The 21,814-nt window shown below is 39.1% G+C and overlaps 1 protein-coding gene across 1 annotated transcript in view; it reads left to right on the forward strand.

Moving 5' to 3' along the window:
* GLP2R (glucagon-like peptide 2 receptor) overlaps positions 1-21,814 on the forward strand; it is a 41,196-nt gene that overhangs the window by 9,002 nt on the left and 10,380 nt on the right. The window contains exons 2-10 of the mRNA XM_009885285.1: positions 127-220; positions 2,596-2,700; positions 4,799-4,920; positions 7,892-7,998; positions 8,254-8,410; positions 9,339-9,498; positions 13,759-13,819; positions 14,973-15,042; positions 21,508-21,596. Of these exons, the coding sequence (XP_009883587.1) occupies positions 127-220; positions 2,596-2,700; positions 4,799-4,920; positions 7,892-7,998; positions 8,254-8,410; positions 9,339-9,498; positions 13,759-13,819; positions 14,973-15,042; positions 21,508-21,596 (965 nt within the window). The remainder of the gene's footprint in view (positions 1-126; positions 221-2,595; positions 2,701-4,798; positions 4,921-7,891; positions 7,999-8,253; positions 8,411-9,338; positions 9,499-13,758; positions 13,820-14,972; positions 15,043-21,507; positions 21,597-21,814) is intronic.

Below are 21,814 nucleotides of genomic sequence, written 5' to 3' on the forward strand. Positions count from 1 at the left end.
TCCTCTCCTCTCCTCTCCTCTCCTCTCCTCTCTCCTTTTAAATTTCTTATAATGGAAAGAAACTTGCCACTAGAACACCATAAGGTTCTAACTGGTTTTCCTCATGTTCAGTATTTTCACTCACAGGCCAAAGGATCTCTGCTGAAAAAAACCACTACGGGATGGAACAAATATAAACAAGAATGCTTGAAAGTGTTGCAGGAATCAACCGTAGATACTGGTAAGGAAACAAACAGCACAATAAAGCAATGTGTTAAGTAGCACTGATGAATATGAAAGTATTCTTTAACTTGCTTTGCAGAAGTGTGTGTCTGTTTGTAAGTTCTAAATGTAGAACAATGAGCTGTAACAAGCCATGCAAACATGCAATCAAATTTGCTGATGACACCAAACTGGGTGGTGAGGTGGACATGTCAGAAGGCAGAGCCATCTTACAGAGACCTGGACAGGCTGGAAGAGTGGGCTAGCAAGAACTGTATGAAGTTTGACAAAGACATAACCAAAGCGCTCAGTACAGGGTAAGATCTGTGTGGCTGGGGGGCAGCCTTGCTGAAAGGGATCTGGGGGTCCTGGTGGACAATGAGCTGACCATAAGTCAGCAGTGCACCACAGCTTCCGCAAAAGCAGATCAGATCCTTGGCTACATTGAGGACTCAGCTGAAGTGTTCAGTTATCTAGTTCTTCATTGTCCACTTCATCATGCTAGATTTTCTGGTGGCGATAAAATACTACTTGTTGCTAGATGCCAACAATCTAATTATATGTTTTCCTTCTATGTTATGTAAATCTTTGACTGACTTGACAGTTTCAAAGTCGAATGACCAGAAGTCAGAAAAGTACTAATGAAGCTATGCGGTGTGTTTGTGACAGAGGGGTCATCAGAACAGTGTGTATGGCCAGTATGATAACAAAGCTGAGTTTCTCTTATAAAGGTTATAAGTTACTCTTATAAAGTTACTCTTATAACTCTAGGAAGTCTGATCATCCGTAGGTGTGGGCTTTCTAGTTGTAGGACACAAGTACCAAGAAAAGTGTGATCTCACTCCCAGAGTTTTGTTTTTTGTTGTCCTTTGACATTTTGGAAATGTTTTTCTCCTCTCCTCTCCTCTCCTCTCCTCTCCTCTCCTCTCCTCTCCTCTTTCTGCTTACTTTGACTGTGGGAAATAAGGAAGGAAAAAACAGAGAAAGGTCAGACAAAGAAACTGCCATAAATTACAGACTACACTCAGAGAGGTAAGAAGACAGAGTGATGAGGATTGCAGAGAGACAGAAGTTTTTCTGGAAAGGAAGGGATGCAAAACACAGATCAGCCCAGCTGGTACACCTGCAGGAGACCTTACAACTAAAGCTGACAAGAAAGAGAAACAGTTGTGAGAAGCTAGAGATCAATGATCTGTGGTGAAAAGCTGGTGTGCAGAAACCATTAGCACGATGCAGAAGAGGAGTGTATTATGGTGGGAAGGCAGAGAATGGTGGCTTTTGGTGGCAATTAGAACCAAGCCAGATGACCTAGGAGGCCAAAACCAGTGAAACATGACAAGATATTGAGGGCAGTGATTTGTAGCAGGTGATCCACATAACTACAGGGATTCAGAACTCCAGTTTTCATGAAATGGAGAGAAAACTATTTCTCTTCTGGCCACCTACCTAATCCACACTTGAACAAACGTTGATGAGATATCGGGGAAAGGAACAACAAAAACACGTCTATAAGTGTTAACAGCTACACAGGGCCACAGGTGTTCAGCCTCAAACGTACAAGGAAATTACTAAGAATGCACATACTGTGGTCTTTATTTTAGCATAAGGACCCCAAAAAGATGCTGGTGAGATAGCACACAGCTATCTTTGGTGCTTCTTGTATTCTTCTTCCCACGCAATTTCTCAAAGTATTGCTAAGCGTTCCAGAAAACAAAGCCAGTATACACTTTTGGCTTTGGATGGGAAAAAGCATTAAAAAGAGGAGAACTTCAGCGTATCCTCGAAGACAGAAACTAATCAAGACTAGGACAGCCATTAATGCACTTTATTTTATCTTATCTTACTGTAACCTGATTGCACCATTTCAATTCTGCATTATCACATGTTTTATCTTAAGTCCTGTGAGTGGTGTGCTATCTGTGAAACTTAAAACTGAGTTAGTCTGAGATATTACCAGCTCCCTAACCTGTATTGCCCAAAGACTAAGAGGATTCACTATCCAAGAAGCTGGCAGTGATCTGAGCTGAAAAGTGGTGTCACGGGGGTCACGAAAGGTGGAATATCTTTGCTTTACCAGCAAAAAGTCTGTGGCATGTAGCAAAAACAGTGAGTGAGAGCACAGCTGGAATCTGTCTGTTACATTTGGACAACAGAGACCTCAGGATGATTTTGAGCAATACCTTTATCTCATAATGAAACATGTAAAACCTGCTGCTGCTGTGTAGATCTAAGGAAGAAGGGTAGCAGCCACAGTGAATACATAAGGTTTATCTGCTACATTTTGTAAATGTGCTGGAGTAGCTCACAGGTTACCTGAACAGTATACAATGGTTTTCATGATTGTCCATTGTCTGAACAACCTTTTGTAAAACTTCTATTTGCTTCTCTCCCCAGGAGTATATTGTAATGGGACATTTGATCAATTTGTTTGCTGGCCTTACTCACCCCCAGGAAATGTCTCTGTTCCTTGTCCTTCATATTTGCCGTGGTTGGAAAATGGTAATGTGAAAGTGGCAACTTCTCTTCAAGTTTATGCTGGGAATCCAGCTAAAGAACCGATTGTGATGGTCTCACTTGTCCCAGTGTCCTTTGAAGTGTCTGAGGGCTTTCTTCTCTCACCTCTTTTCACCTCTTTTCTGAATTGCGGAAGAAAATAAATGCCAATGTTTAATTATTTACTCTTTTTATCCATCTGTGCTTGTTACAGCTCCATATTGCCTGCTATAAAGCAACATTTCCAAGATCATGTAACTGTACTGCCAGGCCTCTATTGGCAGTAACAGATTTGGGGTTCAGCTTCTGAGGTTCAACTTCTGGGGTCCCCACTGACCCCAGACATGAAGCTCTGTCCCAAAAAACTGGAATAGCCAAACAAAGCAGCAGTCCAAGCAGTGAGCCCTCCAGTAGGATGTACGGCACCACCAGCAAGTGGTGTGGTGAAAAAACAAGATTACTGTGAAGCCTTTTCCTAGAGGGGAGCAGGGAGGTTCTCAGGAAGAGAAAAAGAATGACATCTGCAGGAGCAAAACTGTCTAAAAGCAAACATTCCCTTTCTCCTACAGAAATGAAAGGACATTCCTGCAGCCTGGTATTTCTGAATCCTGCTACACAGCCTTTCTTAGCTACATGTAGCTTTCTTAGCTGCATTTCTAATAGCACTTGGAAGTACCAATTTTGTCTGAGTCCTTTAGTTTATGGGAGAATACTATGGGCTGCTTATCCTAGCTTTCTCTGGCCCACCTCACACATGGTTTGTTCTGTAACACCATCATTTGTCCTTTTTTGTGCTGCTAAGCAGAAAGAGACCCAGTTACTACCTAGTCTCACAAACAACTGCTTCTGCCAACCATTTAGAAGAAACTCAGCTCTTCGTCATAAACATAAAAGCATCTTCCTGTCCTCCATGTAATGGAAACTTTTTTCTCTTTTTCTGTCTAAATTTCCACAAAAGCAAGATGTAAGACATTGTACCAGGTCATGAAGCTTTTAATTGTGTTAACAGTGGGGATCAGAGTGGGGCTGCTGTGTTACAGCATCATCTCGCATTCTCATCCATGTCACAGCACCTTAGGAGAAGAGACAGTAGAGACAGCCCAGCTGTCTGTTTGTCCTAGAGATTTTGCGGGACTGGGGTTAGGGTTGCTTGTGGTCCCATTTGCTTGGCTGGTCCATTTCCAAAGTATAGCTGTCTCTGTCCTGGTACACCGATGGACTTGCACCAGAAATGCTTGGAAGATTCAGGTAAATTTATTGTGGTTTGTAAATTTATTGCCAAGCCTGAGCACTGAAAAATTACGGTAGTCTAAGAAATTAAATTTCTGATCACATTTCATAGATACCTTCAGATTTTCTTCAACATCCAGTCTCCACACAGAGCTCCTGGTCCATCACAGCAAACCGTGTTTCCAAAGTAGTTCTCTCCATTCCAGTTATCCTGAACAAAATGAGATATTCTGGTTGTGGCTGCAACACTTAAACACTTTCTAATTCAAAACCAAATGAAAAAGCTCAGATCTGATTACAAATAAATGGAAGGTAGCTGTTGAAGACAACCTCAAACATCAACCAGTGTACCCATACCATTCTTCTGATGTTATGAGCAAATTCTTGATTAATATAAACTAGGACAATGCAGTGAAAGCTTCACTGGTTCACAGCACCTGCTGATCAGACCCCAAAACACATAAATAAAACAACAGCCACAGGTGTTTCAGAGAAAGATCAAACCATACTCTTCCTCCTACAATTTCTACTACACAGCCTGGGCCATGTGCTACCCATACTTGATGACACTTATGAGATTAATGAGGAAAAAATAATAGTGAGATGTAGGCTTTTCTTTTGGATGTAGTAACTATGTATTTTTTGTAAAAACCAGGCACATTCTGGGAATTTATTTCTGCTAGATTATACTCCTACTTTGTCCTATGTAAATATGAAAAATATATTGTCAAAGACAAAAGTGGGTTTTATTCCTTTTTTGAGTGGGTGTGGGGTAGTGTCTATTGCTGTGGTGCAAGGGAGAAATCTTTAAAGTGTGTATGAAAAATGAAATCTTTATTTTGACCTTTCAGACTAAACCTCTGTTTACTTTCAGGAAGTGTAGGCTATGTATACAGAGTCTGCTTGGATGATGGGACTTGGCAAACGAAGGAAAACTCCACAGACATTTGGCGTGATAGTTCAGAATGTTCTGAGAAAAATCATTTCCAAAAAAATGTAAGTATGTTTTATATTATGGTTTAATACTTTAATCTTCTTGATCCCTTCTTGAGTAACTGATGAAACATTTCCACTGAATACCTGCAAAAGATGTGCAGATTGCATTTAGATTACCAAATGGAAACCTGTTATTTTATTCAGAAGCAGCAGAGGAAAGATTAAGGACGGGGATTCCTGCTTTAGATGCCACAAATTATTTTCTTTTCAGAGTCCAGCGTTCACGTGTTGAATTTCTCCTAATAAAATTGAAAAAGACTGCAATTTGACAAGCAAATAGCTTAAATTCAAAGCATCCCATCATCTTCCCCAAATCGCTGTACTCTGCCAAGGCCAGACAACTTCACTCTCTGGCGCTTCCTGAGCCTTTTAGCATTTAATGAGCCGTTACCTGGTCCTTTCAAATGTAGCTAGTCGCAGACCTAAGCATTCATCACAATGCAAACGCCATCCTCCCTTCCTGGCACAGCGCATCCAAGCCCTGGGCGATGCCAGCAGCGGGGAGCGGGTCTTCCCAGCTGAACAAAGAGCAAACTGGTTACTCCCACCGCGACAGCGCCCAGCTCTTCCTACCGAGGATAGAAGGAAAGCAGTTACTGACCAGCTCCGGTTTGGGAAGCTGGGAAGCACACTCTTGCTCTGGACCTGTGGAGAAGCCTGGCGGGGTGCCGCGCAGGAGGCGGCTGGCAGCCAGGTTCCCCCTGCCCCCAGCCCAGGTTTAAGGCAAAGAACGGTCCAGGTAGCAGCACCGGGACCTGATCCTGTCGCCTGCGAGCACAAGGGAGCGATGACTTGCAGCGAATGCAGCACTTTCAGATAACAATAAAGCATGCAGCTTATCTGGTTTCAGCTTCTTATACCTTCTTGTGCCATAGAGTTCAGCTTAGCTGATGTCAAAATTAAGTCTTTTAGGTAAGCTCTACTACGGTTGATTATTTTTTCTTTTTTAGTATTCTATTGGCTGAGCACTGTTACTGTTTATTACTTTATTGAGTAATATTATTGATTATTAAACGCTGTTAGTTCAGGATCCCTATGTACTACTAAGTTTTTACTAAAGTCTTTATATAGTGAGTACATGAACTTCCAAGCTTACAGTTTATTTATATAAGTGTGACAAATATTCCTAAGTACTGAGAGTTTTCCATGGTTTGTTGACCATTCTGGATCACAAACTTGTGGGTGGGAAGCACATGAACTCATCTTGTGTGACAGCAGACAATTTCTCTGAAAGCTTTAACCAGCTTTCCTACCAACACTAGATGTGGTTTTGTACCTGTTTATTATATTTAGTGGAAATCCCCAAGATGTTCGAAATAACCCAGAGCTAGTATCCGCACACACTGGAGGAATCAGGTTGATTTCATTTGCTTTGGTGTTGCAAAATTGTCACAGCCAAGATGATAACTCATGCTTTTTATTAGGTTTATGCCTTTTTGAGTGTTTTCATGGAGCAGAGTGACTAATGGCTGTGCTATGGGAATCTCCTGCACCCAAGCTGTTCTCCCTGGGCACTTTCAACCTCTCCAAGAGAGTTTCTACCAGCAGGCACAGCTCACCCGTGCTACCCAGATAGTACTCATTAGCATAAATTGATTAAAGACAACTACCGGCAGGAAGACAGTACTAAAATCCCTGGTGCTGAGTGTAATAAGTAATTTAGCAAAAGAATTTTGCTTCAGCTAAAATGGATGTGTGCTTGCTATGGCTTCAGCTAAGATGGGTGCCTGCTTGCAATGTGTTTGGAAAAGGGGTAGTGTTAGACTGGATATCAGACAAAAGCAACAGTTGGAAGTACCGAACCATTGCAAAACAAAAGGTGATGTAGTTATCTAAGATAACCACAGAAGTGTAAAGAACAAAGAAGCCACAAGAAGGACATGGTGATAAAGACTTAGAGCCTACCTCTGATGACCACCAGGAAGACCCCTGAAGAAGCATAGCGCCTGAGCCACTAGAAAGGGGGGAGCATGTTCGGGGGTGGGTTGCATTCCAAGAACTCATTGATTATGCAAATTATTTTCGAAGAAAAAACATGAATAAGTATAAGGAATATGAAATAAAAACAAGCGTTTGTAAAGGGAAAATGAGCCACAGGGGGAGAAATCCCCTGTGTAACTCCCAGCGCTGTAATAAATATTCTTTGCTCCACCGAATTTGCCCTGACTGAAATTCAATATGGTGAGCGCGTTTCCCACGTGAGCAACAAGACAGTTCACAAAGAAAACAGCAAAATCACAAAGGAAGAGACACAGGTGCAGGCCAAATACGGATTATGAAAGTCATATATTCTGTATCTTTATGTCCCCTCTGCAGAGAAGCTTTTCTTGAGCTAGAAAAGCAATACGAAAAGATAAGAGGTAGACAGAAGCACCTAACAGAAAAACTTAGCCAGAAGACATGTTAAATGAAGGAAAGTGGGAAAAAAGTGTGAGTGCCCCCTTACTCCTCTGAGGTCTTATTCATCATTCAAAGACATTCTAGACAGCTCTAATAATTTTGATTTTTTTCTTTGAACTCATGGCAGAAGTTAGTCTATTTCAATGACTAGACAGAGTTGACTCTCAAAATTGTACACACAGCTGATTTGTAACTGTATTCCCAGGCCACATGTATAGTAATTGCACTTGTGTGTACGGATTAAGGGAGTTGATCTCTGCAGTTATTAAACGGCCAGGATCCATTTGGTGCATGTGATCATGGCAATGATTAGCTGTAAATCAGACTATGAATAGGGTTTGTGCAGGAGCAATCTGGAATGAGCCTGGGAATGCTTTTGAATTTAAAAAGAAGGCTGTCTGCAAGAGTTTCTGTCATGCAATGATTTTATTAGGCAGCACAGGGAGAGGCATCAGAAACCTCCACTGTCTGCATTGCAATGCAAACAAGTTGGACTCAAAAGTTTCTGAGCTGTGTTTGTGCTCTGCCCACCTGCCTGCATGTATAACACATTTTTCTTCTTTGCTCCTAGGAAGAAGAACATAAATTACTTACCACGTTACAGCTGTTATACACAATAGGATATTATTTTTCTCTCATCTCACTTGTATTAGCTCTCCTTATACTTTCTTTCCTCAGGTTAGTACAAATTTACATGCATTTTAAAAACACAGACCCCAGTATGCACATTCTTCTTTTCATGTGATTTAATTTATTGCTTAGCTTCTGATGTAAATAACTTGTGTTTTCCTAATAAGCATTACAAAAGCAATTCCTAAGCAAAATCCATTTATGGAAACAATATGGATAAAACAGGTTTGTGGGTGGGTTTTTTTTTATTTCTGCAAATTAAATATTTTCCAGAGGATTCATACATGATTTTTTCTCCCACAGAAAACTTCACTGCACAAGAAACTACATCCATATGAATTTATTTGCATCTTTTATCTTGCGTGCCACAGCAGTTCTTATAAAAGACACTGTATATTACAATATTTACTCCAAAAGACCAAATGATGAAGATGGATGGATATTATACCTCAGTCCTGAGGTAACTTGTTAGTTCATTGCTAACAGTAAATGCGATCTGCTAGTGGGCATAACAGTTACAGTTTTGGAAGTCTGCCATATGGCAGCAAGTTTTGAGGTGTTTGTTGAGCTTTGAATGTTGAAATTTGGCCAATAAAGCTTGGGGTAGTCAAGAAAAAAAATCTGATTTGATAAGTGGTAACAGATGGGTTTTAATGAAGCCCTGTATTAAAAAAACCCACAAATTAATCAATAATTATATTTAGAAACATTCAATTAAGCAAACCAACCTACACCTGTAGTTTTCAGGAAGAAATCTACACATTTATTTGTCAATTATAACACTGTATTTATTCATTCTTTGTATGCATAGCACTGTGCAATGCACACAAATCTTGCTTTTAAGACAATGTCATCAAACAATGTATTTGCTGTTAAAGAACACTAAGAGAAAACAATATCATTTAAAAGCTTTTCTGTTTTAGGAATATGTGTTAATTTTCTTACACTTGTTTAGAGAATGGAATGACAACGTCTCATTTGCAATGACTGTGGATAAGTTATACTTGCATGATGTCGCATGAATATAGTTTGCCCATGTCAAAAAGCAAAATTACCTGCATGATGTTAATGGTGACTATTCTTTTAATAGCTCATCAGTAAAAATTCTGGTACGCAGATCATGCCAAACAACACATATCCCAGCCTACACTGGGCTTTTCCCACTTGGCACCTCCACTCAAACTCTCTGACAATGTAGAAGCATTTAAATTGTTGCACTATGCTCTGGCCTCTCCAAGCAGCAAGGAGAGTCTTGTGAGATATGGGACCAAACCACAGTTGTATCACAACCATGTGCTAGCTAATGGTTGCTAGAGTAACAAGAGAAAAACAGGATTTGTTGGAGCTTTTATATATTAACAATGATTCCCGGTCTCTCATTTCTACAGATTGTAACCATTTGCAGGACCGCCCAGTTTTTCATGCATTACTTTGTTGGGGCAAATTATTTTTGGCTATTAGTAGAAGGAATTTATCTACATACATTATTGATAACTGTTGTACTCTCTGAAAGACGACTGCTACAGACGTATCTTGTGATAGGATGGGGTAAGTGCATAACAATTTCCAGGTTCTTAATTCTGCGATACTTTATGAAGTCAGTGGTGGATACTTTGTAATTTAGAAAGAAAAAATCTGTACTCTTTTTTTGGTTTTTTTTTTTCGTTTTGAACTCAACGACTGTCAATAAAGGTATACCAGCAGTGATACATTCATTGCAGTTCAGCTTGATCTGCAGATAGAGGAAATGGGTGAAAAAGTTCACCTTCCTATCTCACTGTAAAGTTTTGAAGCGTACTTTATGTTAGAGCCTACTGGAGACATTCCTAGAATTAACTGAATTTCAGTTAAGGCCGTTTTTCATGCTTTTCTAATATGACTGTATTAATTTATTAACAAAGCACCATTGATGTAGAAAAATGTCCACATTTAAAGATCCAAAACAGGACTTCAGCATCTAAAATACCACACAGGGGGAAACCTGAGCAAAAAAGTTTCAAAGGCATGATATAAAACCCTGCTGAAGTACACAACATAACTTAATTTAGGGCAAAACTACCTGGTCTCAGAGAATACCAGTGCACTAAAGAACACAGAAACCTTAACTGTCTTTTATAGAAATGGCTTGTGTTTACTACTACTGGTAAGATTAAAAGATGTCTGACTTTTTTCTCTTATAGCATTTGAACTGGGTTTTGAATGTGCATAAGCTAGTATTTTATTCATTGTTCTGAAGATGTCAGTACAGCAGATTGCTTTACTTTGTGCATTATGTAAATCTGTTATCAGAGATCAATAAAAAAGTACTCAGACCCAGTAATTTTGGCTGTGGTACATTTAATTTTGGAGTATTAAATGTTAGCTACAAGCGAATGTAAAACTCAGTTGACATTGTGCCATTTTTTTCCTAAGAACATAAGAACAACTATGTTATTTGCTTCTTGTTTTACAGTTTTAATGCCAAAATAAGATTTTATTTAGCTTCCTGTAGCAACAGAAGTGTTCTAACAGATGATTCAGCAGTCCACACCTCTTAGTTCTTTAAAGACCGTATAAAAACTAGCATATCTCCAGAAGTTAAGAAATTCAGATTGTTTTAGTCTAGGCTTGTGAGAAACTGAGGAGTTTTGAAGCCCTGATAATAAATACAGCGCCTTCACAATGAACATGACAACAATTTAATAACATGGAAAGAGCTGAGAGTACAGAACAGGAGGTGTTTGCAATGGGAACACACATTTTCAGAAATGTTAGTCCATGCATACAAAAAGTGCTGTAACCTCAGGAAAGTTTAATTTCTCGCGTTTAAAACAAAAAAGTTGATCTATTGTTTAACTCAAAATTATTTCATTGTATAGCATAACTTGACATTTTGACATCAGATCAGAAAGGATCTTCAGGAAGAATCATTGCTTTTCATTGAGGAAGCATGTACAATGGGGAAAGGCATGTTTTATCACATATTTGGAAAAAACAGTTATCTTACATCTGACACAGAAGCTTTGATCTTCATTCTCATTAACTTTATCAAGTTAACACAGTAAACAATTTCATGGATATTAGTATGATGAAGAGATAAGGAAAGACTAAACAAACTGCTCATCAATCATTTGGAACACAGTACCTCGAAGTCAATACTAAATACTCAAATGCAGTTCTTCCAGGTTCCAAGGTACATGCACAATTCCACATACGAAATATTTTCTCACTAAACCCGCTCACACATTTAAGCTGAGAAGTATGTGTACATATAAGCCAGTATATTACAACTCAGATTTGGTAACTAAATCTAGGTATATATTGCAACATCTCTGTGGAGGATAATGTTTTGTCAGGACAAATACTAAACAGAACCTGGAATATTCAGATATTACATTTTGTTACATGGATAGAAATTTGCTGGTTAGAATTGTCTCAGGTCTCATCCCAAAACAAGTCTATTTTTTCAGGGTAAAGGATCTTGATAAAAAAGGAGATAAAATACATTCCTATACCCTTCTCTGCACAGTCAACGATGAGTTGCAAATATTCTGTACCAACTTCCTGATGTTTACAGGGAAATCAAGAGTTAATATTAAAAAAAATGAAAACTTTCCTGATTATATATGAAATCAAGCTCCATATGATTAAAGCAGAATTTAAAATTTTTTTCATCCTCATGCCATCTCCATCTCTGTCGCTCCTCCACTCCCCGGGTATGATTTATGATATATTCATTAAGTGCTTTCATATCAGATTTTCTGTGGGTTCTTAGGAGCAGGTAGTGCTTACATCTTTAGTCTACTTGATGGAGGAGGGGATTCGTTTTATCTAACAAGGTTAAATTTAGGTAACTAATATTGAGACTATCTCCAGAACCAAAGGAAGAAGACAAGTACCTTTGAAGAGTGAATTATTTCAATGTTTAAGAGAAACGGGATTTTGCCTTAATCCTTTCATGCATTTCTAGATATAGTCACATTGGAATTTGTCTTATTTCCTACAGCAGCCTTTTCTCTGGCCTTACCTGTATTCATCCACTATGGTGCTGTGAAGATTATTCTTCAAGCTTGCAGTTTTGTACATGCTAAACCATTTTAGCATTTCTCATTTTCCTCTTTTGCTTCTTCCTTAACAGACATTAACTACTTTCCTTCACACTCTTTTCCATCTTCCTCATCTATTTTTCCTCTAAGTTTTTATCAAAGCATAACACCACACTACATTGTCCATTGCCAAGCCTCTGAGCTTTCTCTTCTGCTGCACCTTACACTTTAGAAGGTCCTTCTCACCATCCATGCCTTGATTTCTTTGTTCCCTCTCACATTCTTCTTTAAAGATCCCATGCACTATATTAATATGGCAGTACTGGCACACAGGCTGCTGACACAGCAAGACCACTGTCTTTCACACTGGCTAGTGTTGTCTCATTGCTTCCTCACTCTTCCCAATTCTCTAAATCCATTTGTTGCTTTGATCACCAACTCATTGGAACAGGGACTAGTCATTTTATTCCTTGTTCAAACTGCAATAGGACCAGTCTGTTAAGAAATGTGCTCACTATTGAAGAGTATAAATAATAACGATCATCTCCCTGTTGGTCCCACTCCATTGCTCTCATATCTGTATCATATTCACTGATTTCCTAAAGGCTTTTTCCCACTAATTAGCTTAAAGTCTTATGTATATTTATTAGAATTAGTACTAACATGGGACATCTGGCACCTATCTTAGACATTAGTAGTACTGCTGCTGCTGAGCCAGCAGGGGTGAACCATGCTTACACCACGAGACACACTTCCTCAGCTACTGCCCAGGAACTGCACTTGATAACATCACCTCATTCTCCAGGCTATCATTTTTCCTCACGGGACAATCTCATATTCCCCTGGACGTGTAACTCATTTCCCAAGTGGTCCATGCCCTGATTGTTCTCTCAGACCCACTTGTTGCACCAGTGTCATCCCCCACCCTTTCTGTTTCTTTCCCCATTTTACCCATTCAGAGGTCTATTATCTCTGAGAATATTTCACTTCTGGCCCTTTCGCTGTGTTGCCACTCTCCAGCTCTCCTCTTGACCTTAGTTAGTGTCCCAGAATCCTGAAGAGATCCTGTTCTGGCTCCAGTGACCCACATCTCCTTTCCTTTCTGCCACATCCACCAGAAAATCTTCCGTGTGTTATTGAGCTGATAGTCCAGCTGGAAATCTGCCTTTTGTAGCTCACATGCCTTGTGTTTGCGATTGAAGCTTGCACCTGCACATGCATAGACCACTGGAACAGTGTAGTAATCCTTTATTTCAGGTTTTTTTTCTGTTTGCATTCTATGATCTCCAGGAGGAGGGGCAACAATAGGGGAATGGGGACCATGGATTATCTTTAAGGGGTCCAAAAGGTAAGCCAGGAAAATAAGCCTTTGTCAGTTTTTTTTAATTAACTAGGCAGAGTTCCATGCTTCCACTGAAAATTCTTTGGAGTTCAGCAAATAAAAATGTCAACAACTGGAGGTCGTTTGTGAGGCCTCAAGTGCCAATTATATTGAATTGTCAGGGTCAGGAATTTGGAAGATTTGGACAGGTTGGCAGTGTATATGTGTATACGTATATGCATATATCAGTAGGATTGAAAATGCAAGATTCAACTATACACTGAAATTTCACTTTTTATTTGAACTACAAATGAGGAAAGCCAGGATCAGGTTGATTTTTGTACAATTCTAAATAGAAGTCTGAAAAGCATATGTCTTTGCACCACACACACCTGTTAGACATCTGTGTTTTGTATGAACCGTTCTGCAAGCTTGGCTGTCATTGACTCCTTTTCTTTTCAGTTGTTCCTATCCTGTTTGTGGGCCCTTGGGGAATAAGCAGATCAAAACTGGAGAACACAGGGTAGGTTACTAAATAAAATGTGCCATAGAATGCTGGCTTTCTGTTTGCTTAATTTTTTTGGAAGCCCTTGATAGTAATTGACACAAGTATTGACTATTAGATTATATTAAGATTATAAAGCACCTACTAATACTTGTTACATTTTCTAGGTCCATTTCATTACTTTTACATTCAGCTACTTCTAGGAATTCTCAGATTTACTTATGCATAAATCAATAAGTAGAAGGAACATTCACTGTTCCTGATATGAAAGCTATTGCATCCAATGTTCATCCACTTACATGAAGCAGATTGCCAGCACAAACATCTTCATATCTTTTTAGTAAGAAAAGGAGACCAGTGCTTTCCTTGGAGACCATCTACACTTTAATTAGTATTCACTGCCATTTTGAAAAAAAAATTGTTATGGAGGAAAATGACAAAAACTGATATTCACTAAAAGCTGATATTAAATAAATGTATTCAGTATTCAGTGAATGAATCAGTAGGAGCCACTTGTAAGCATCAGTTTTCTAGTCTCCTGGTATTCAATGATGCTGTTAATGGCATTGCATAGGCTTTGTGGTTTATGTATGATTTCTTTTGTTCTCCTTTTTTATTCACGGCTTCTAGAGAGTTTCGTTTGGAACACCAATACAGTTATTAAGCAACAACATCAGGAACCAAATCACGATTACAGTTTCATAGAATTAGATGTTACATAGGCCATAAATGACTACTCAAGATCCTACAGACTTTCAGGCTAACTAGCAAGAAGGAACACATACATAGGACAAATTAGAAGGTTAGAGCAGGAGAAAAGGAGGCAGGTTCAAGGAAGTAGTATGCATACTTTTCAGCAGGCTGAGAACCATGATCACAATTCATAGTTTACCCATTTCCAGTTTCCAGTTCCAGATAGATAAATCTGAGTTCAATTATGTTGGTTTGGTACCATGTTGTGTGGATCCAAAGACTGAGTTTGACAGATAGTTCAGAAGTTTGCAGTCTAGGAAAACCTCTCTCACCATTCTTGTTTTATTCCACTTCTCCTGAGTACCTCCTGAAGAAGTTGAACTTTGTCAACTTCCTTTTGAAATATATACATAGGTTATGTAAGCTTTCTATTTTTTTCTGTGAAAATAATGTAATTATACTTTAAATTATTCTTCAGGTGCTGGGGAACAAATGAACACATGGGAATCTGGTGGATCATCCGAGGACCAATGTTATTTTCCATTGCAGTAAGAATTATTTCATCTGTTCATAATATCAGGCACAAGTGTGATTGTCTTCTGTGACCCTTTCTCCAAGAATAATCCAATTCTTGGATTAGAAAACATGAGACAGAAAAAATTGTAAACGAAGTTTCTTACTGTGCTGGGATGGACATAGCTTCCTTTCTGTCTGTCTACAAACAACAAAGATTTCAGCGTCAACCTCTCAAAACACTGCTGTTTGTGCAATGAAATCTGCACAGCTCCATCTATATCAAAGATGGAGCCTTTTGCTTCTCATATTTTTTACTTCTGATACTTTTACCCTCATTTTCTCAATAAGCAGGTTACTTAGGAGAGTGCTATCATGTGGCGAGCATCACTAGCAAACTCCAAATTCTCTATAGAGGAAGACCTTTTGATAACAAGGATGCAGAGAAGTAGCAAAACGAGTACTGATGGTCATGGGGAGAAAGCATTCACCTAATGAAAAAAAAAAAATGAAGCACAGCATGACATGCTGAGTTACGATTTTTTTTCTTAAACAAATGCAAAAAAGTGTAGACCTGAAATGCAGTGATAATGAAGAGTTGGAAATAACATAACCAAAACAACTTGTGAGGACATGACTATGAATACAGAATTTTGATAGGTGGGACTATGGTGTGTATCCAGAATACCTTATATTTTCACGCAGTCAGCAAGGCATAAAAGGTTTAGACGAACTAGAGATTTAGTTAGTTAGACAGATAGCAAATATAGAGAAGAGACGTAGTTTATTTGTGCAAATGTGTACGGGAAGTAAAAGAAGGGTCGCTCAAAGTGTAATATTGAAGAATTGATCCATTCAATGCAACAATTGGAAAGGAGGATATTGGTTTCTGTCGCACTGGAGAAAAGATCATTAAGGAAATTAAAACTTTAGGGAAGAAATAATGGATTTTGTTTTGCTGCTGCTGAGTTGGAGAGAACTGTGTGAAAGAGAAAGTGGGCATAGTTGGGACTGAGCTGTGAAACAGAGAAACAGACTCAGCAGCCATCAAAAATAGTAAATATTTAAAAGGACAATGGAGGACTCTATCAAAAAAAAAAAATGCTGTGAAGAGAAGAACCAGAAAAGAAAAAAAAAAGGCCTGAGAGGTGAGAGGAGGCAAAAACCAAAAAAGAGCATTAATAAAGGTTGAAACGGTCCCAAAACTGAGGTAAAGGTCAAGATGGACAAAGTCCAGACCTGAGGGGATCTGAACCAATTTCTTCCTAGATATGTCTAATTCTGGAAGAAGACTCAATCATCAGTTTACTTTTTGAGGGCCTGAGCAGACAATACACAGCTAGTGGAACATGACCAGAAGAAAAAAAATAGCATTTCTGTTACATCAAAGAGATAAGTGTTTTGCTTTTGTTGTAAGAATATTGAGTTCACTCATGTTAGTATGCTCAACCCAGAGCAAGTCCTCTGAATAACAGGAAATTAAACAGACCTAAGAGGCTGGAATGCATTCTGAAGTAATTTGAAGACTAGCACTTAGATGGACACAAATAGTAATTTTAAAACACCTTTTAATTAAGCTATTTCTGCACAATTTCCTTCTAGCTGGTTACCCAAGAGGGCATAATTTTTACTGGTGTCAATCAGTGCAAAGAACTGAGGACGTGAACCACTGTTTTTAGCAGGAGAATTAACGTCAAGATTGCATGTTACATCAAGAACACAGCACATTGGAGGAACATACAGCACATTGGAGGAACATTCAGCACTTGTGAGAGCACATCTGGAATACTATATCCATTTTAAGACATTAACATACTGGAGACAGTCCAGCAGAGGCCATCAAGGCTATTGCAGCCTGGAGCACATAATGTACATGAAGAGGCTGAGAGAAGTGTGTTTGTTCAGAATTAAGAAGAGAAGGCTAAGAGGGGATCCAATTGCTGGTCTTCAGCAGCAATAATAATGGGGGCATATGGGACCAGGACGGTACAGCAAAAGATGGTAGAAAATGGACAAGAGCTGTAACATACAAAGTTCAGACTAGATACACAGAAATTTCTAAAGATAATTGTCTAACCTTAATTCAGATATTCATGCCACTACTTGGAGAGCTCCTGTCATCATCACCCAAGAGTAGGAAAAAATACTTTTTCCTCTCCCCCGCCCCTGCCCTCCATTTTTCATTGTAATTAATGCCATTCTTGTCCTTCAATGTTTTAGAAATAATAAGATAGTTTCCTACTACAGAACAATATACAGGAATATCAAGGTGGACATAAAATGACAGAAGGGGTAAACTTTTGTTCAAAAATCCCTCTAAATAAAGTTGGCAAAAAGAGATGTCACCTTAGACTTTTATATAAATAGGTAATTTAACATAATTTTTAATCCCTGCTTTTTTACATTACATTTTGGGATCTTCTGCCTTGGTGCTATTTCCCAGATTCAGATAGCCCCAGCAGTTTAATTTATTCTGAGCATGTAGCCTCTGATCATTACCAGCGCTTTTAGTCATTAATTATTAGAAAATACAGAAAAAGTGTAAAAGATTCAGCATTATCAGTTAGGCTTTAAGGACATCTTTCTACAGAAGAAGTAGCTAGGCAGTTGAAGCTGTTTCACCTCCCAGCAATGTGTATAGAGCACCAGGCTCAACTTCTTCCTGGGATGACTTTCTTACACCTAATTGCCTGTCTGTTGAGTCTTGTAGTATTGAGTCCTTGAAGTGGTGAAGGAACTCTTATATCTTCAGCAATTGCTTCTTACCTGTGTATTTTGATACCAATGCTCATTTTAGAAGAAGCCATGAGCTTTCTGAATAAATGTCACTAAGACATCCTGTTGCTGTTAGGTTGCAGGACATTCTGTCTGTGATTGTTCCTCAGAATTGCACTGAGTAACCCTTTCTTGGAAATTACTTCTAAGTCAAACAGGAAATATATGTGCAGACCTGATTATTACAGAATCCAGTTTGCCGGTGGACATGATGGTGGCCAGCAGTGCAGCTGAACATGGGCAGATCCCTTCTGTGGCTTGCTCAACATCAGCATCACTCCATCACTGATACCATGGGAGTTACAGGGAAGGAATCAACAAGAAATGAAAGTAAAATGTTAAGCAAAAGGGATGATATCAGATTGCAGGAGAATGGAACATTGAATGTGACTAGAAATGGGGAAGAAGGAGGAGCAAAGAGTGGTGAAGAGGAATTAAGAGGATGCTCAGCAACATAAATTGGGTAGAGGGACAGACACAGTGTGGAGGCAAGAGAAAGACATAGTAGGCAGAAATGAAGGCGTTAGAAACCCAGAGCCAGATCATATAATAAACAGACAGGATGTTCTCAATATCCTGTTCTTGAATGTAATTCAGCAAACTTATCTAAAATCCACTGGCAAAATGTGTGTCAGCACTACCTAATGATGGTTGTACACACATTACAACAGCCAGATACTGCAGTTGAGCCTTGTCCTCATAGGGTGTAAGGTGGTGTATAAAAAGTTCCTAATGTTTTTCTTGTGAAACATCAGAAATGCAAAGTTCGTACTTCCCCCTTTTTAATCTTATTAGACTTTATTTGCCAGTCCTGTTTTGTTTAAAATAAAATGAAAAGAATCATGGGGAAAGCACCATGCTAGCTTGTATGTTGCTATATCCTAAGCAGCTCTATTTTTGTGTAGTCAGCTTGGAAAAGAATGATGGCACCTCGCTTTTATAGATAATATTGCCATTCAGAAGTTTCAGAGTACTTCAAAAAGGAAGTAATTATCTGAGTTTGGTGGTAGAGAACTGGAAGAGACTATGATGGATGTATTTTTAACACTGATCTTAAAAATTTCATGTGCCATTTTGGTTTCTTTGTCCCACGTTACGTAAGAAATAAAGTATTAGAGTTCTTGCACATAGCTAGTGTTGTAGATTTTATATTGAAAATGTTGTTTCTAGCTGTAATCTCAAGTTGCTACTAAATAGTTTTACATTTTTGTTGTGGGGTAGGAGCTAATTTTCATAATATCAGTACTTATGATAGGATCACCCTGCTGAGACCTTCAGAAGCGCTGACACAGAGACCATAGTATATCCATTTTAATGACCAATTTCATGTATGGGTTGGATGAACAGTGATGTGGATTGAAAATTGGCTGAATGGCCAGGCCCAGAAGGCGGTGCGAAGTTTAATTGGAGACCAGTAGCTAGCATTGTACCCAGTACTGGGTCCAATCCCATTTAACATCATCAATCACTGATGATCTGGACAAGGGGGGAGTGTACCCTCGGCAAGTTTGCAGATGACCCCAAACCAGAAGGAGTGGCTGAGATGCCAGAGAGTTGTGCTAACATCCGGAGGGACCTTTCCAGGCTGGAGAAATAAGCTGACAGGAACCTCATGAATTTCAACTTGGAGCAGTGCATGGGGAGAGACCAGCAAAGGGCCCCAAGTATGATTAAGGGACTGGAGCATCTCTCCCATGGGGAAAGGCTGAGAGACCGAGGAGTGTTCATCCTGGAGAAGAGAAGGCTTGGGGGATCTTATCAATGTATATAAATACCTGAAGGAAGGGTGCAAAGCAGACAGAGCCAGGCTCTTTTCAGTAGTGCTCAGTGATAGGACCAGAGGCAATGAGCACAAACTGAAACAAGACGTTTCCTCTGAACATCAGGAAATGCTTTTTCACTGTAAGGATGACCAAACAGTGGCACAGGTTACCTGGAGAGTTTGTGGAGTCTCCATCCTTGGAGATACTCAAAAGCCATCTGGACATGGTCCTGGGAAACCTGCTCTAGGTGGCCCTGCTTGAGTAGGAGGGTTGGCCAAGGTGACCTCCAGAGATCTTCGCCAACCCTAACCATTATGTGATTTTGTGATTTTGCTTCCATGGTGTAGTGAAAATTCTGTCTTTTCTATGAAACATGGAGAGTAAAAATATTTCAATATTATGGCAGTCATTTTCAATGAAGTTTCAGTGTTTTCTGTGAAAAGCAAAAGTTAATAATGGAAAATAATTTTTAGAATAAACCAAAAACCAGACAAAAGTAAGTTTAGGTAGAAAATGCTCACTAGCTCTACTTTTGAAGAACCTTACAGTGTTGACTATGATTAATACTTTATATTTGTAAAAACAAAAAATTACAGTAAAGGAGAAGTCGAATTCTAAAAGTTAGGAAAGGTCAGAAGTAGAGTTATCCATTTAAAGGTAACTCGCCCCCTCTTGTACATGTGCACATCTATCTCTCCACTAACTTGTCCAAAGCACCCATGAGGTGAACTATTGTTGCAGAATAAAACAGGAGAACACAGTCTGCAAGACATGCTCCTCAGTAACAGAGACGTGTGAATGACAAGAGGGCACTTCATGAGAACAAAGGATGGTCCTGAGCTTAAGGTAGTTCAATGCTACCTCAGAAAACTGCTTTCCAACCCGGTCTCTGTCCCCAAGTTCATACACAATGCTGGGCAAAATACCACAACTGGCTACTAACTTCTGTTTTTTTCTTTCTGAATGTCCAGACAGCCGATGGGGTAAGGGTTGAGCACTTCCAGTTGCAGCTAAAGTAACAAGTATGACACTCAGTAACATGACGTTTATGCTAATTGCTCTGGAAAACCAAACCAAAGCACCTTTAACTGGTGCGATCTTCAATTTCAGACCTCCATCTATTTATGCTTGTCTTTTTTTTTTTAAAGGTAATAATATCCACTTATCACCCTGTGATTTTTAAAGGTACATCTGTGCACATTTGGGGAGAAGAGCATGAAAAGTGTTTGATTATTTACACAAAACAACAGCTAGGAGTTCAACAGTACCACCTACACATCAAAAGAAGACAAGAAAAGTAATCCTGAATAATTGTCCATCTCCAAAATGAGGAAGCAGGTTTCTGTGTTAAAATTAAAACATGATTTTATACCAGAAGATCATGTATCATAACGTATACATAAGTCAGGCTGAACAAGGCAATGCAAAGTTTCTCAACTTTGCAACCTTAATAACTGTTTTACATCGGGCTTTTGTTTGTGGAAGTGAAATAGTTAATTCCTCATAGGCATGTGCAGGCCTCATTTGAAAAGAAATGTTTGCAGATTGGTCTTGGCCCAGTCAGCACAATTTAATTAACAAAGGAGTGAATTATTCATAAAAGAATGCCCAGGGCTTCCTTGACTGGCTGTCTAGAGCCTCTTTATCTGAAGAATTGCAGCCACTGCTGTTTTTTACCTCTCATGGTTTGGTGAAGAGTTGTATGACCTAAAGGTACATAAACTCTCGTAACTGCCTCATTTGGAGAGAGTTGATACCCTTGGAGTCTATCACTGCTGCTCTGTGCTCTCTGATGCAGCTGTGGTAACAACCTGCTTCTGCTCCAACCTGATCACAACTGCATTCTGGTTATTCAATGACAGGTTTTGCAAGTGTTTAATATCAATTTTATCTTTCTTTAATAGCTATATTAGTAGTGTCATAGCATTTATTGTAAGTAACTCATATGTATTTTCTTTCAAGGTTAACTTTGGCATCTTCTTAAAAATTCTCAGGATGTTGATTTCCAAACTAAAAGCTCAGCAAATGAGCTTTCATGACTACAAATACAGGTATGTAACAAATAAAAAAGAAGTCCTAGCCCTTATTTTTTTTCTCACAACATCAGAATATTGCCAGTTTGCCCTTGCAGATCATACATTTACCTACCGCCACCAGGTGTAACAGATATTCAGAGTATGATATAGGAAAGCCATCTGGGGAAAGAGGATCCACAAACATTTTCTTATCTGAGAGGTAAAGCCAGGTCAGCACCTGTGTGCTGAATATT

This window comes from Charadrius vociferus, unplaced genomic scaffold (assembly GCF_000708025.1).
Source record: "Charadrius vociferus isolate BGI_N301 unplaced genomic scaffold, ASM70802v2 scaffold415, whole genome shotgun sequence".
NCBI lineage: Eukaryota > Metazoa > Chordata > Aves > Charadriiformes > Charadriidae > Charadrius > Charadrius vociferus.